At 33.5% G+C, this 16,546-nt stretch overlaps 1 protein-coding gene across 1 annotated transcript in view; it reads left to right on the forward strand.

Moving 5' to 3' along the window:
- LOC114331577 (integrin alpha-V) overlaps positions 1-16,546 on the forward strand; it is a 145,622-nt gene that overhangs the window by 114,709 nt on the left and 14,367 nt on the right. The window contains exons 15-17 of the mRNA XM_050651436.1: positions 5,982-6,124; positions 8,640-8,826; positions 11,789-12,020. Of these exons, the coding sequence (XP_050507393.1) occupies positions 5,982-6,124; positions 8,640-8,826; positions 11,789-12,020 (562 nt within the window). The remainder of the gene's footprint in view (positions 1-5,981; positions 6,125-8,639; positions 8,827-11,788; positions 12,021-16,546) is intronic.

Here is a 16,546-nt window from a genome sequence, read left to right on the forward strand (position 1 = left end):
TAATAAAACTTAATTGTTTCTGGCTGATGTGAGTATGCACTTTCAGTTTGCTTCTGTATTTATAAAATAAAATTTGAATTATGGTTTTATTTGGAATAATTACTTGAGAATAATAGAATAGAATAGAAATATGCTTTATTGTCACTGAAAATTATACAATTTTATGGACAAAGCTTAACATAGAGTCACGAAAAAGATATACATAACAATAACAAATACAATTTTATAAAATTAGAAAAATCGTCAATACAATAATAATTATGATTGGGATCCAAAATAATACCTAACCTAATCCTAATCACCGTAAAAACATTAGGTTTTTACTTTAAAAAGAAGAAACCGGTTATAATCGAGACAAAAAAACAACAGGTAAAATTGGTTATGGCGAAGTAAAAAAAACTGGTCCCATCCCTAATTTCTAGTGGCGTCTATGTTTCTTCTTTTCGCTTGTTTTAGGATCCAAGATTCACATCCATATGCCAGTAGTGGAAATATTAAGCAGTTGATCAACCTCATTTTTAGAGTTCGTGAAATTTAAAGTCTTTTCATATTTACTACGGCAACTTCTGCTAGATCACATCTAAGTTTTATTTCTTCCTGTAGTGACCCTATGCTTGTGATAAATGATCTTAGAAATAAGTACGAGGTACGAGCTTACAACACTAAACCGGTCAATCGTGGTTATGTGTGGATATGTAGTCTACTCACTATCATATTCTTTGTCTTTGACATGTTTATCTGCCGACCCAATATCAACTAAATCTTCTTAACTATTTGCAAGAAAGATTGTATCATCTGCAAAACGTAGATTGTCTATTTTTCTGCCGTTTATTGAGATGTTTTTCCCCATCCTTCAAGCGTTCCTCTTATAATAAATATGCTCCCTATATATGTTAAATAATTGTGGAGGCAGTATGCTAAAAGATGAGAAAGCAGGTCTATTCAGGAAAAGAATAGTAGAAAAAATATGTTGGAACATGAAAGGAAGCCCTAACACAATTTGGAGAAAAATGGCCAATATTATTAGAGAGACGGCTATTGAAATACTTGGGAAAACGTCAGGAAAGAAGTTTGAGAACAAAGAGACTTGGTGGTGGTCAAATGAAGTACAAGGAAAAATAAAAGAGAAGGGAAAATTATATAAAAATTGGCAAGAAACCAGATCGGACATAGATCTTCAAAACTATATGGTCGCTAAAAAGGAAGCGAAAGTAGCAGTAGCAAAAGCTAAAGCAGAAGGATATTCAAACCTATACGATCAACTTGATACCAGGGAAGGCGAAGCAAAGATATATAAAATAGCCAAGCAGAGAGCAAAAAAAGCAGGGGATTTTAATCAGATTAGATTTATCCGAGATGAAAATATTAAAATACTAATTCACGAAAAGGATGTCGAAAAAGATGGAGAAAGTATTTTGACAGTTTATCAAATGAAGAATTTGACAGACAGCCTGTGGAGTTAACGGAGACAGTAACAGCGATGGTTACCAGAATAACAAACGAGGAAGTAGCTCAAGCGCTTCAAAAAATAAAGAAAGGAAAAGCAGTCGGACCAGACGGTATTCCTGGGGACGTATGGAGAGCATTGGGAGAGACAGGAACAAGTTGGCTAGCAGGTCTATTTAATAGAATCATGGAAGTTGGACAAATGCCAGACGAATGGAGAAGCAGTATATTAGTACCTGTCTACAAAAACAAGGGAGACATACAACAATGTACAAACTACAGGGCTATAAAACTTCTTAGCCACACCATGAAAATATGGGAGAGAGTAATTGACAGACGGATACGCGAAGAAACCAAAATATCCGATAATCAATTTAGCTTTATGCAGGGAAGATCAACAACAGATGCAATTTTCATTGTAAGGCAACTGATGGAAAAATACAGGAATAAAGAGACCAACGCTCATATGGTATTCATTGATCTAGAAAAAGCATATGATAGAGTTCCTCGAGAGATTCTGTGGTGGGCACTCAATAAGAAAGGAGTCCCTGGCGAATATGTAAAGATTGCGAGAGATATGTATAAGGGAGTAACGACTAGTGTTAGGACAGGTGTGGAAGAGACTGATTTTCAGGTGAAAGTAGGATTGCACCAAGGTTCGGTGTTTAGTCCTTATTTATTATCATTAGTTTTGGACCAGATAACATCGAAACTACAGGGTAGCATTCCATGGTGCCTAATGTATGCTGATGATGTAGTGTTAATAGAAAATAGTGAAAGAGACGTAGAACAAAAACTGGAACAGTGGAGACAGGCTCTGGAGGAAAAAGGTTTAAAACTTAGTAGGACAAAAACAGAGTATTTGTAATGTTCATTAAAAGATGGAGTTACTACAAATAAAACGGTATCTTTGGATGGTGAAACGATTGTGAAAATCAATAGTTTTAAGTACCTAGGATCGGTATTACAGAGTAATGGATAAATATATGGAGATGCATGCAGTAGAATTAGGGCTGGATGGATGAAGTGGAAGGAAGCGAGTGGTGTGCTGTGTGACAGGAAAATTCCAATGAAGTTGAAGGGAAAATTTTATAAAACAGATATAAGGCCGGCTATGATGTGCGGAACTGAATTTTGGGCAGTTAAAAAAAAAGAGGAACAACGAATGCATGTGGCGGAAATGAGAATGCTTAGATGGATGAGTGGAGTGACAAGGAAGAATAAAATTAGAAATGAGTATATTAGGGGAAGTCTAGGTGTGGCATCAATTAATGCCAAAATGAGAGAGCATAGGTTAAGATGGTTTGGTCATGTTCAACGTCGAGACGTTAATCACCCAATACGAAGAATAGCTGAATAGCAGATTCCTGGAAGGAGTAGGAGAGGAAGACCAAAGAAGATCTGGGGGGAGACGATAAGGCAGGACATGTTGGTAAAGGGGATTAACATTGATATGACCCAAGATAGAATTGTGTGTAGAAATGCAATTAGGGAAGCCGACCCCGCGTAGGGATAAGGCAAAGAGAATGATGATGAATTGTGGAGGCAGTATATATCCTTGTCTGACATCTTGTTCTGAATAGAATTCTTTGATAGTATGTCAAGAATTTTTTTTCTTTTTCAGTAACTAACTGGAACTTTTCTAACCTTTCCAGTTTTGTGTTCATAAAATATGACTTAATTTATGTAATAAATGTTGTGGTATACCTACCTCTTTTAGTAACTGCTACAAGTGTTGCCATTTGACACTGTCGAATGCGTTGCGATAATCTATAAAATAGATGTATAGTGGGATATTGAATTCCTTAGAATTTTTTGTTATTTTTGTCTCATTATGTTCAGAAGATGTTCTTGAATACCTCTATCTTTGGTAAATCCAGTTTGCTTTTGGGGTATTTCTCGTTGTAGAAAAGTTTTCAGTCTCGCAATTTATTATGTGTAGCAATATTCTACTGGCACAAATTTGGTAGGTTTATTTCTCCATTTCCTCGTCTGGTACCTAAGAATTGAAAATCAGTTCAAAATTTTTTAAAGCTAAATAACAGAGGAATGGTTATCCAATTCGATGCCGATCAAAGCGAATAGAACTCGGTTAGGAGTCATTTTTTTGAACGGCACTTAGCTGAAGTAACCGTATAACTCGCTGGTACGTTATCTGTAGCGAATAGATTAAGAGGGTTGTACTGTTATACATTTTATGTTTCAGCTTGTTTCCTATTTTGTATACTAGTCAAAAGATCTGCATTTTTCAATTTGCTAGAAATTTTCTTTTTATTTAATTCAACTTGATATTATGTAAAAGTTATTACTGTAATTTAAATTTATAAAAACATGTTATTCATTTATATACAGGGTGGTTCATCTTATTCGCCTCGGTCTCTGTTCGGAAAAATACATGATATTAAAAAAAATTTCTTCACAGAAATATACAGGGCCTTTAATACTATAATCTAAAAATAATGTGAATTATACAGGGTGCTCCAAAAAAGAGTGGTATATCACAGTTATATTTTTTCTTATGGAATGCCCCATATCTGATAACATTACTGAATTTACCTTAAAAAATAAGCTATACTTTCATAGGGGTTCCCTATACCTAAATACACGGTGTTTTGATTTATTTCGATTTTTATGAAAATGTAAGGTTTTAGAAAAAAATAAATATCTACCAATCTAAGAATCGGCAACAAATTCTTTCTTGGATCTTAATAATATACTATTTAGGATACTTAAAGAAATGCTTACTGCAACAAATTTTCTTACAGGATGGTCAAAATATGAGATTGTTCTATTAACAAATTCAAGCTGTAATAACTTACTTATTTTAAATGGAACACCCTGTATCTTGCTAGTCTATCGCGTAGAAAATTTACTTGGCTTTCAATTTATATTAGGGTTTCCTATACCTATCTTTTTACAGGCTGGTCAAAATATTAGATTGTTCTATTAACAAATTCAAGCTGTAATAACTTACTTATTTTAAATGGAACACCCTGTATCTTACTAGTCTATCGCGTAGAAAATTTACTTAGCTTTCAACTCTTATTAGGTTTTCCTATACCTATCCCCCTTCATTTTTCAAATATTTAAAGATTTCCTAATTTGTAAGCTTTAAAAATTAGAATTAAGTACTTATGTCGTGGTTATGTACAACACATCACCAACACCGGCAACATACTTAAATATCTTAGTCAAGATACTTTCGTTAATAAAATTCACATTTTTATCATTTAATCACAGAGAGTGTTCTTATTTTAAATAACATACTCGATATTGTATTCTTTATAATGGAAGATATGTATTTAAAATCTCTTCAATTCCATTTCTTAATACACATGTTATTCTGTAAATACCCATTTTTACTTATTTTTGTACAGTAGGCTCGTTTTCGTCATAGTATTTCGTTCATAATAATTGTTTGTAATTGCGATTCAAAGATTCAAACAAAAAGTGGTGTTCTTAAATTTACCTTATAACCGTCGGTTTAAGATATGGAAAATACTTATACGGAATGAAATTCAATTTAAATATCTTCCAGAATACGTCATCTAATATAGGGTATGCAGTTTAATATAAACATATTATTCAGTGTCACATGGTAGTCAAAATCAACTAAAATAATACAACACTCTGTGTGATTACATGATAACAATGAAAATTTTATTAATGATAGTATCTTGTCCAAGTATATTGCCGGTGTTGGTGATATGTTGTACATAACCACGACATAGGTACTTAATTCTAATTTTTAAATCTACCAAATTAGGGAATCTTTAAATATTTAAAAAATGGAGGGAGATAGGTATAGGAAACCCTAAAGAGAATTGAAAGCTAAATAAATTTTCTACGCGATAGACTAGTAAGGTACAGGGTGTTCCATTTAAAATAAGCAAGTTATTACAGCTTGAATTTGTTAATAGAAAAATCTAATATTTTGACCACCCTGCAAAAAGATAGGTACAGGAAACTTAAATACAAATCGAAAGCTAAGTAAATTTTCTACGCGATAGACTAGTAAGATACAGGGTGTTCCATTTAAAATAAGTAAGGTATTACAGCTTGAATTTTTTAATAGAACAATCTCATATTTTGACCACCATGTAAGAAACTTTGTTGCAATAAGCATCTGTTTAAGTATGCTAAATAATCTATTATTAAAATCCAAGAAAGAATTTATTACTGATTCTTAAATTCGTAGATATTTATCTTTCTCTAAAACCTTACATTTTTATAAAAATCGAAATAAATCAAAACACCCTGTATTTAGGATTAGGGAACCCTTATGAAAGTATAGTTTATTTTTTAAGGTCAATTGAATAATGTCATCAGATATAGGGCATTCCATAAGAAAAAATATAACTTTGATATACCACTCTTTTTTGGAGCACCCAGTATAATTCACATTATTTTTCGATTGTAGTATTAATGGCCCTGTATATTTCTGTGAAGGATTTTTTTTAATATTAAGTGGTTTTCCGTACAGACACCGAGGCGAGTAAGATTAACCACCCTGTATATAATAAACCCTTTTACAGATAAATTTTGATGTACATGAAATTGATCCAACTACACTGGAATTTGACATTTCCTTTGAAATAAAATGTTTGGGAGAAAACATTGAAAATAAAGACCTGGTAAAATTCAATATTATTGTACAAAATAATCCATATATCGAAGGGTAAGTATAGATTACTATTGTATAATAAACTATTATACACTATATACCTGCAGGCAACAACCACTGTCAAACTACCCAGCAAACATACTTGAGCCCAGTTACGTGATGATTACGTTAAATTTACGGCAAATTTCAACGAATACGTAACTCGGTGATTTATGACGAAAAAAAAATGTATTTCAGTGCCAACTCATTCACGTATATAGTAGTGCTTCTTTTATTTATACATATTTGACATTAGGATAATATAAAATCATAATTACGAATACAGTACATGTTTTTTATAATACATAGTTGTGAATATCGGTTACATCGCAAAGGTACGTTTATTTCACGTAATAATTACGAAAGAGAAATAACTTCCTTTGGTTAAATTTTGAGAAATATTTTGGAAAACAAAATTTTACAACGGTATTATTATCTCATCCTTTAAATAACATCACGTGACTAACATAACATAGTTGGTTGAAATAGATTTTTAGTAAGACCAATTAGTTAATAGTAGAAGAAATTTAAAAATAAAAGAGAAAGGAAAATATGTGAAACTAATTTAAAGTAAGTAGAATAGTTTAACTTTAATTTAAAAATAATCGATTATTTATAATCGATGATCATAACCTCTAATATCAGCTTCTCACAACAAAAAGTGAAACGTGAAGAGATTTCTTTCCCTCGTTTTATTTTAGGCGGGTTTATTTATAATATCTTTCGTATTAATGTTTACCTCACTGCTCGGGGGTTGAAGTGTCGATAATGCAATTAGGAAAAACAAGTGTGCTCCTCGAAATAAAAATTGACTTGTGTTTGTATATTTTTTAATGTGTCTTTAGGTGGGTACCATTTTTGGTGTCTTATCTTGAATAATAATAATTATTATTACAAGACAAATATTTTTAAAGTCTCTAAATTCTACTAAATAAATACATTGTTAATACTTTATAATATGCTTGTTTTATTTATATCATATTATATGAGGATAATAATTACGTGATTCATAAGTTAATTAGAGTCGAATTATTTACGTGAACCGAGGACGTCTCTTTCACGTGAAAACTAATATACACGTACCCTAAAAGATACGTTAATCAACACGTATTTGCAACGTGAATTTCCCGAAACATTTTGTTATTATTTAAGGTAAATAACACGTCTATTGAAGACGAGTGATTCACGTAATTCAAAGACGTATTTTCTATGTGACATTCCAACCAAATTTTCACGTGAAATTTACGTAAGCAATTTACGTATATTGATGACAAATGTACCCAAAATTAACGTCATTAACACGTCGGCCTGTTTGCTGGGTACGTACTAATAGTAATCGTCTAAAGATAGAGCGGTGTGTTAGACAATGAGACTAGAAGAGGACTCTAGAAAATAGATTGAGAATATCTAAAAAAATTTACGTTTCACCGATGATTTGGTCATCGTAGCTGAGGATAGAGGAATGGCAAGTGGCAATGGGGATTGTACTGGAACTTGTTGTGGCTACAGAAAATATTAACTTTAAAGATAGACATCTCAAAAACAAAAATACCGACAAATTTAGTATGCAACCATAACATTCAGTATTGGTGGCAAATAATTAGAAAGAAATCTGGAGAAGAACTAAGGTGACTCACTTCATCCAAAGGATGGCCAGACTAAAATGGAGATGAGCAGGATACATAGCTAGAATGACATATGGGCATTGGACAGAGACTATTGGAATGGATACAAAGGAACGATTGATGATTTAAGAAGGTTAAATATAAACTGGATGAGAGCGGAGCAAGATAGATGAGGTTGGAAAGACGAAGCAGAGGCCTATGTTCAGTACTCGACTTTTAAGACTGGATGGTAAAGCATATATCTAATATTAATTACAACGTTTTACATATATGTTTTCCTTCGATTACAATCGCAAGAAGACAAAGAAAAATACATAGTTGTTTTATATACCGGGTGGACCAAAAGTCATTTAACGCTATCAAAAAAAGTCATGCGCAAGTTTGCGGCGTCTCTAAGAAAATATATCATGCTCTGTGAAGGGCCTTGCAAATTATCCACAGTCACAAGGTATTCGATATTTTCAGCAAGACGGTGCACTGCCTCATTACAGGTTGCAAGTTCGTGAGTTTCTAAATGACCAGTTTAGCGATTAGATAGGAAGAAGAAACATAATTGAATGGCCTGCGCGTTCGCCAGATTTGACGCCCTGTGATTTTGCCTTGTGGAGAGTACTTAAAGATAAAGTTTTTGTCAATTTGAAATTCTCCGTGCCAACTTGGAAGTCTGCAGAAAGACTTGTTTCACTGTGTATAAGAGTTGCCAAAAAATGTATTGATCGATGAAGGTGGTTTATATTTTGAACATAAAATGTAAAGCATGCACTTCTTTGTACATACTTATTTACAATAAGCAATAAACTTTTTTTTACTTCAGTTATTTTTGCTTTTATTAATATACAAAACGCTTAACTCACTTTTAGTCCACCCGGTATTTATATAATCAATACACATTTTTTCTTTTTTAGTAAATCTGATCCAGAAGATTTTGAATACAATGATGAAAGCCCCGAAGAAGGAGAGAGCGAGGTTATACTCCACCATATGTTTACACTCGGAAATTTTGGACCATCTCCAATTAAAACTGACGTTTATCTTTTGATTCCTCAATTGCAAATAAATAAGGAAGATGTGTTCCAATTAGTTGAAGCAAAGGTAATTTTTTATCTAATTCTTAATCTCAGAGAACGGCATTTCTCGCCAGTGGCGCACAACCTTTCTACATGCGTACGCGCAGTTTTCGCGGAATGGGACGTTTCGGCGTCGCCGTTTCGGCGTGGCCATTTCGGCGTGGCCGTTTGGGCGTAGAGCCGTTTCGGCGTAGGCCGTTTCGGCGTAGGCCGTTTCGGCGTCGGCCATTTCGGCGCCTGCCGGTTCGGCGCCCGCCGATTCGGCGCCCGCCGATTCGGCGCCGGCTGATTCGGCGACAGATACTTTGGCAAAGTGAGAGAGAAAAAAAATAGTTGTTAATGTATGATAGTCTGAAATTTTCTTTAACAAAAAATGTAGAGTCAGGAGAACAATTTTCGACATTTTAATTTTAGAAGATGTAAAATAATACCCGAAAGTTAGGTTTGGACCGAAGGGTTAGGTCTTCCTCCTTTGAAAATTGTACTGTATAATATATAATATATATAATATATTAATTTTTTAATTAATTATGTGCAATTAAATAGCTTACATTTACAAAAGTTGGAAAAAATAACATTTAATATATTTTTTTAGTGTGGTATAGATATAAATCAAGAGCCTCTTAAATTTCTAAAAAAGTAACGTAGGTATAATCTAATGTCTTACTAATAGACTCCAATGTAGGTATTTAGTCAACTAAAATAAAATCTCTGACGCCGAAATGGCCGACGCCGAAACGGCCTACGCCGAAACGGCTCTACGCCCAAACGGCCACGCCGAAATGGCCACGCCGAAACGGCGACGCCGAAATGTCCTAGACCCCAGTTTTCGATTCTGATACCCTGATTTAATTGAAAAATGGGCCAAATCCCATTTTAAAGTTTAGGAAAAGACCCGTCAATCCGTATATCAACTGTCCATTTTGGTCCAAGAGTGTGGGTTTTACGGCCCACAGGTTTTTAAGGGCTCAGGGCTCACCAAAGGGCTCACCAAGGAGCTTTTTAAGAGCTCACCAAATCCTATAATACCTTCAGATATCAAATTTGCCCTTGCATGCATCAGACAATACTTGTAAGTAAGAGTCTGGTAAATTCTTTCCTTCTCCCCCCCTAAAAGGGTGGTTTTAGGGGAAAACTCGGGTGTTTAAAATTGAACAAACCTGGTTAATTAAGTAATTGGGAGCTGTAGAATAAATATGTCGAATATTAGTGTAGGAAACAGAGGTTGAACCTCGCAAAATGGACACAAGTCCGGTTTTATTTTTTTTCTCGTATATCAAGGGATGTTTATTATGAGACTAACTTTTTCTTAAAAAATTTCGCCCCGGAACCCCCTTTTTATCCCCTTAAAAGGGGTAATCTGTGGTTTTTGTGAAACGTATCCCTTCCTGTACGTTTTGCAAAAAATTTACTTAATAGTAAAATAAAGAGGACTACATTTCCTACTGTTTGTTTCCCGACAGCATATGTCGTATCACCCACCGTTTAGCGGGGGTGGCGCCACAAATTTGACAAATTTTTAAAAAAGATGTTTTTAAAATAAAATATTTTTCCCTAACTGTAATGAAAATTAAGAAGAAACCCTGGGGAAATTAATCACAAATAAGTGGCTGATTTTTTGGTGTAGGTTTCATTTAAGGGCAATTGCCCATTTTTAACTACAGGGTGTTATATTTTAAAAAACCCCTTTCTATACCATCTGAACCGCCTATGCTAGAGTAAAAAAAAATTTAACGATTATACATGTACTGGTGTTATTTACAAATTTCTATAATGCACCCCCATTTTTTTCCGGAGCCACCCCAAAAAAAGGGAGAATTAATAAAGATAGTGATTTTCTGGGAATCCTTCACACACCATGCCCTTTATTAAAATGCTTCATATAACATTTTGTACATGTTCTTATTACCCATGCATGGACACCAAAAGCGACTTCTTGATGCAACCCCTGTAGCTAAAAAAAAATAAATAAAGGGCGGTTGAAAAATTTTTCTTTTACTTTTTGACCCATATGGACATATACTTCATCAATAGGGTTTTCATAAATATATATAATATGATTATTGCAACATCCCTGCGGAAACTACCCCTATCCCTTGGAGAGCATGTTTTTACGATTTTCTCATTACGGTCGTGTGAGGTCGTATGCATTTTTTCGTATCAGCAACCGTTACGGCACAGTGGCGCCGTAAACCTCAGAAATGCTTTGGCGGGCTCCAGTTTTTGTTTTTTTTTCGTCACCTATTTATTTTATTGATAACGTACTTATGGAAAACAAGAGAACACGCTGTCTGCTACACATTATACCCTATGCATATTTTATTTTTTTTGCACCCTAAAGCCACAGTGGTGGCCCAAAATCAATTTTTGATTGTTTTCTTTATTAATTCTCCTTTTTTTTTGGGGTGGTTCCGGGGAAAATATGGGGGTACATTATATAAATTTATAAATAACACCAGTACTATATCAAAAAATCAGCCGCTTATTTGTGATTAATTGCCGCAGGGCCTTTTCTTAATTTTCATTACAGTTACAAAAGAAAATAATTTTTTTTAAAAACATCTTTTTTAAAAATTTGTCAACTTTGGGGCGCCAGCCCCGCTAAACGGTGGGTGATAGATATATGTTGTCTGGGAGTAAATAGTAGGAAATGTAGTACTCTTCATTTTACTATTAAATACATTTTTTGCAAAACGTACAGGAAGGACTACGTTTCGCAAAAACCACAAATTACCCCCTTTAAAGGGATGAAAAGGGGGGTTCCGGGCGAAATTAAAAAAAAAATTAGTCTCATGATAAGCACCCCTTGATATACCAGAAAAAAAAAATAAAACCGGACTTGTGTCCATTTTGCGAGGTTTAACCTCTGTTTCCTACACTATGTTGAAAGCATCCGAAGAGAAACGATACGACAGACAGTGATAACACTTTTACAGGAATTTTTATTGTACTTTTGATTGACTAAACTCAATACTTTATTCTTTAAGGGTATTCTAGAAGGCACCCAGATATCCTGCATTCCAGGAAATATAACCGACAATAGTGATAATACAGATAACGTTAACTTGGAAGAAAATTCATCTACTAATAGAACTGCATCTATGAATTGTTTTGGACAGAACAACTGCTTAAAACTGTTTTGCGAAGGGGATTACTTAGATTCGTCCTCAGCAACTGCAAAATACAGTTTAAAAGTGAAAACCAGTACAAAATTATTAGGTAGGTTTTTTTATTAGATTATTGAATTATCGTGACAATTTGCACAAAATTTTAAAGTTTGTTTCTTCAAGGAATGAAAAATAAAACAATAAATGATTTAATTCCTTTTTTAATTTATATGAGAAATATATGCCTTCTTCTAACGTATTTACTCGATAAAACTATATTGGTATTATGATCTGATCTCAGCGATATTTTTCTGTTTGCCTAGTGTTCATTTTTTACTAAATTTTTCATTTTATTTTCGAAAAAAAGTCCAATCATAAAGATTTACTTATACTATTACTATAAAAAATACATATTACAAAATAAAAAATACATATTACAATTTACTACATATTACGTAAATCTTTTTTAGTTTCCTGATTTTTAGCTCTTAACATATTAATAGATTTGTAGGTCTTTTTGTTAACACGTTGACGGACAGAACGTCTATAGACGTCTAATTTCCATTGATGTAATGTGACACAACGTCTATAGACGTTGCATTTCTCCCTATTCTACTTTGCAAATATATGGACGGCCTCGGTGCAAAAGGTAACAAGTCAAATTTCCTGGTTTTGAGGAAACGAAAAAAACGGTTCTTGGGTTTTTTTCGAATACATTTTTAAATTATTTCAGAAAACAATACAAAATAGTGGTTTTTATTGAACTTTATAAAATTTTAAAGTTGGACTTTTGATTTAATTAAATTTTTCGACTTGTTACAAAATGCACAATATTTTCCTAACTTGTTACCATTGACACAGACATACTTGGGCACTATTTCTTTTTTTCACCAACTTTAAGGCACAAAAATACTAAATTTATTATAAAATGACTTTATGTACTTTTACTGATTGGAAACAAGTCAACCAGGCAGTGATTATGGTGATAAATTCAAATACTGCTCTGAAGGTAACAAGTTCACTTATTTCCTTTTGTACAAATTAAATTTTTTATATTTAACGTGTTACATTCTACACGTAAAAAAATGTAGCCTTTCAGTGGTAGTGGACTTGTTTCTTTTTGCACAGAGCTATACATTGGTAAAATAATGAATATCACATATTAAAAAAATTCCGAAAAATGACTTGTTACCTTTTGCACTAAGGCCGTCCATATATGTAGTGTAACAACACTTGCTTATATATTTGATGCACTGTTCGTCAACGTGTTAATTGCTTTATCTCAAAAATTCCCTTTGAGAGCGGTAAGGTCTCGTCTGAAGCCCTTAGAAGAAGTTTGTTATGTTCGTTTATCGCCAACAGTTTTGCAAAGGCACGTATCCACTATATCCGCGAACCTCTTTCGCTCCGCGCTTTATGCAGCTGCTCCAATATGGATACGGCATGAGCTCCTCTACATGTAAACCGCAACCGAGTGGAGTTTCGAGACAGAGCGTGCACAGTTGCACAGTCCAGGAGCGCCAACATATCCGCTATCTAAATCAGTTGCAGGAGCGTGGATCGCAAGAGGATAGCGAACATAGTGGATACGTGCCTTAAGATAAGTAGGAACGAGTGCAAGTTGCGGATTTCATAGCTCAAGCGTATCTCAGGCGATGTCCTTGTTTTATCACATTTCCATCGACATGGATAAAAATGAAAAAGTGAGCAAGTCCCAATAATTTAAACCAAGGACACAGATAAATGGAGACATATAATGGTAATTAGCCTAGTCGCAACATAGGGGGTCCCGTGGACACTTTTAGGTCGCCGCGATTTGATGGTGGTATTATAGGTTTTTTGGGTCGCTGAATCCAATGGAAGTGGTCTGGAAGCCCAAATGTGGTGCGTTTAATTGTTATTAACAAATTATGGTAAAATTAGGTGCTTTTCAGGAATTATTAGAAGCCCTGTAAATAAATGGATAGTTTTAAGGTCTTCTCTGGTGTATTTTTGGTCGCTGAATCGAATCCGACTAGTCGCGATTACTCAAAATATGTTCTTATTTTGTTAATAACAAAATAATTGTTTATTCACCGAAAAGCTCGAAATGCGCTATCTACAACAAGTTTGTAGTCTTTTTCATAGTATTTTTATATGCTAAATGGATTGCCACTAGTCGTGATAGCTTAAACCACGTTGCGAATTTGTTATTAATAAATTATTGGAAAAATTATGGTTTATCGTACGTTTACTCACGGTTTTTGCTCTAAATTGTAAAAAACCACCTAGAATGACATGAAATTTGGTATGCACGTAGCTAACATGTCAAACAAAACAAGTGATATTGTGCCGATGTGTGTTTTTACCCTGGGGGTGATTTTCACCCCGTTCCGGGGGTGAAAAAAGAAACCTTTAAAATAAGTCCGGAATTGGATAAACTGATTAATTCTTAGCAACTTTTGTTCCATACAGTTTTTTCACCAAATCAATACTTTTCGAATTATTTGCGAGTGAATATGTTCATTTTTCAACAAAAAAACAAAAATAACTCGAAAAGTATTGACTTAGTGCAAAAAAACTTTATAGAACAAAAGTTGCTTAGAATTAATCATTTTATTCACTTCCGGATTTATTTTAAAGGTTTCTTTTTCACCCCCTGAAATGGGTGAAACTCACACCCAGTGTAAAAGCAGACATCAACATAATATCGTTTGTTTTGTTTGACACGTTAGTTACGTGTATGCCAAATTTCATGTCAATCCAATTGGTACTTTAAAATCTAGAGTAAAAATCGTGAGTGAACGTACTATAAACCGTTATTTTTGAAATTATTTATTAATAACAAAGTCGCAACGTGGTTTAACCTATCGCGACTAGTGGCAATCGATTTAGCGTAAAAAAATACTATGAAAAAGACTATAAACTTGCTGTAGATAGCGCATTTCGAGCTTTTCGGCGAATAAACAATTATTTTGTTATTAATAAAATAAGAACATATTTTGAGTAATCGCGACTAGTCGCATTTAAAATTTAGCGACCAAAAATACACGAGAGAAGATCTTAACACTATCAATTTATTTACAGGGCTTCTAATAATTCCTGAAAAATGCCTAATTTTACCATAATTTGTTAATAACAATTAAACGCACCACATTTGGGCTTCCAGACCACTTCCATTGGATTTAGTTACCCAAAAAACCTATAATACCACCATCAAATCGCGGCGACCTAAAAGTGCCCACGGGATCCCCTATGTTGCGACTAGACTAAATGAAGACACCTTAATTTCTTCGCTTGCTTTGTTGGTATTGTTTATTAGTGAGCCAAAGTATGTGAAACTGTCAACATGTGCAAAGATATATGCAGGGCTGCGCCGTCCATAAGGGCGAAGAGGGGCGGTGCACCCCGGCGACAAACCAAAAAGGCGCCGGCAGATGCCGAAAAAAAAAATTTGACAATACCTAAATTACTAGAAATATTAGTAGTATTTTATTACCTTGTAAAATTAAAAATTTACCAATCGTAGGTAGATATAAAAATAGCAGTTAATATTACTTTGATCACCTATACCTACTATATACTATATAGGCACTATACTATATACCTATACTATATACTAAGTGTACGAACCATTATTTCTCTCATTAAACTGAACTATTAATCCATTCACTCACGGTAAAATGTTTCAAAACCTGAATTTTCAAGAATAGCTTGGATTAACATGAAATTTGGCATACCTACACATAGCAAAAATCTTTAACATGTCAAAGAAGAAAATTGATATTATCTCGACGTGTGCTTTTGCCATAGGGAAGTGCTACTCCTTCACGGGGGTGAAAAATATACGTTCAAAGTAAGTCCGGAAGTGGATAAACTGACGAATTGTAAGTAACTATAAGTTATAAAGTTAAGTTTTTGTATTACTTAAGTCAATATCTACTTTTCGAGTTATTTGAGAGTGAATATATTCATTTTCAACAAAAGAAAAACACACTTTTAAAGACGGTTTTACATAAATAACTCAAAAAGTATTTTATCAAAAATATACTCTTAGAAAAAATTTTGAAAAAAAAGCATTTCCTTCAAAATTTCAAATTATTTTTTTTTAATTTAAAACCAATTTTTTTCAAAAATAAGCACTATGGAATGGTGAAACTTACAGATCATATAAATATATATAAGTAAATTGTAAAGCTGTAACGGGATGCTGTAATTTTGGATGCTAATTATGCGGATATTTTTACGATGTTTTTTACCAAAAAATGGGACCAACTTTATTTTCAGCGTTACTGGCATACTATTGCTGCTAGAAACTTTTTTAAAAACAAAAATAAAGCTATTTCTAGAGATTTTAAAAAAGTTATGAGTTTTGCTCAAAAAGTTCTTCATTTTTTGGTTATTTCACGTTGAATTTCTCGAGCTATTTCACATTTCTCGAGCTATAACTCTTCCTCTAGTAGGTCTACCGACTTCACTTTTCAATAAAATACACGCTTTTTGTGTTATTTGCGAAGAACTGTCTAAAACCGTGGTTTTTATGTTGAAAAATGAACATATTTACTCGCAAATAACTCCAAAAATATTGATTTAGCGAAAAAAACTGTATGTATACAGAACAAAAGTTGCTTAGAATTAGTCAGTTTATCCACTTCCGGA

This window comes from Diabrotica virgifera, chromosome 5, assembly GCF_917563875.1.
Source record: "Diabrotica virgifera virgifera chromosome 5, PGI_DIABVI_V3a".
Classification (NCBI taxonomy): domain Eukaryota; kingdom Metazoa; phylum Arthropoda; class Insecta; order Coleoptera; family Chrysomelidae; genus Diabrotica; species Diabrotica virgifera.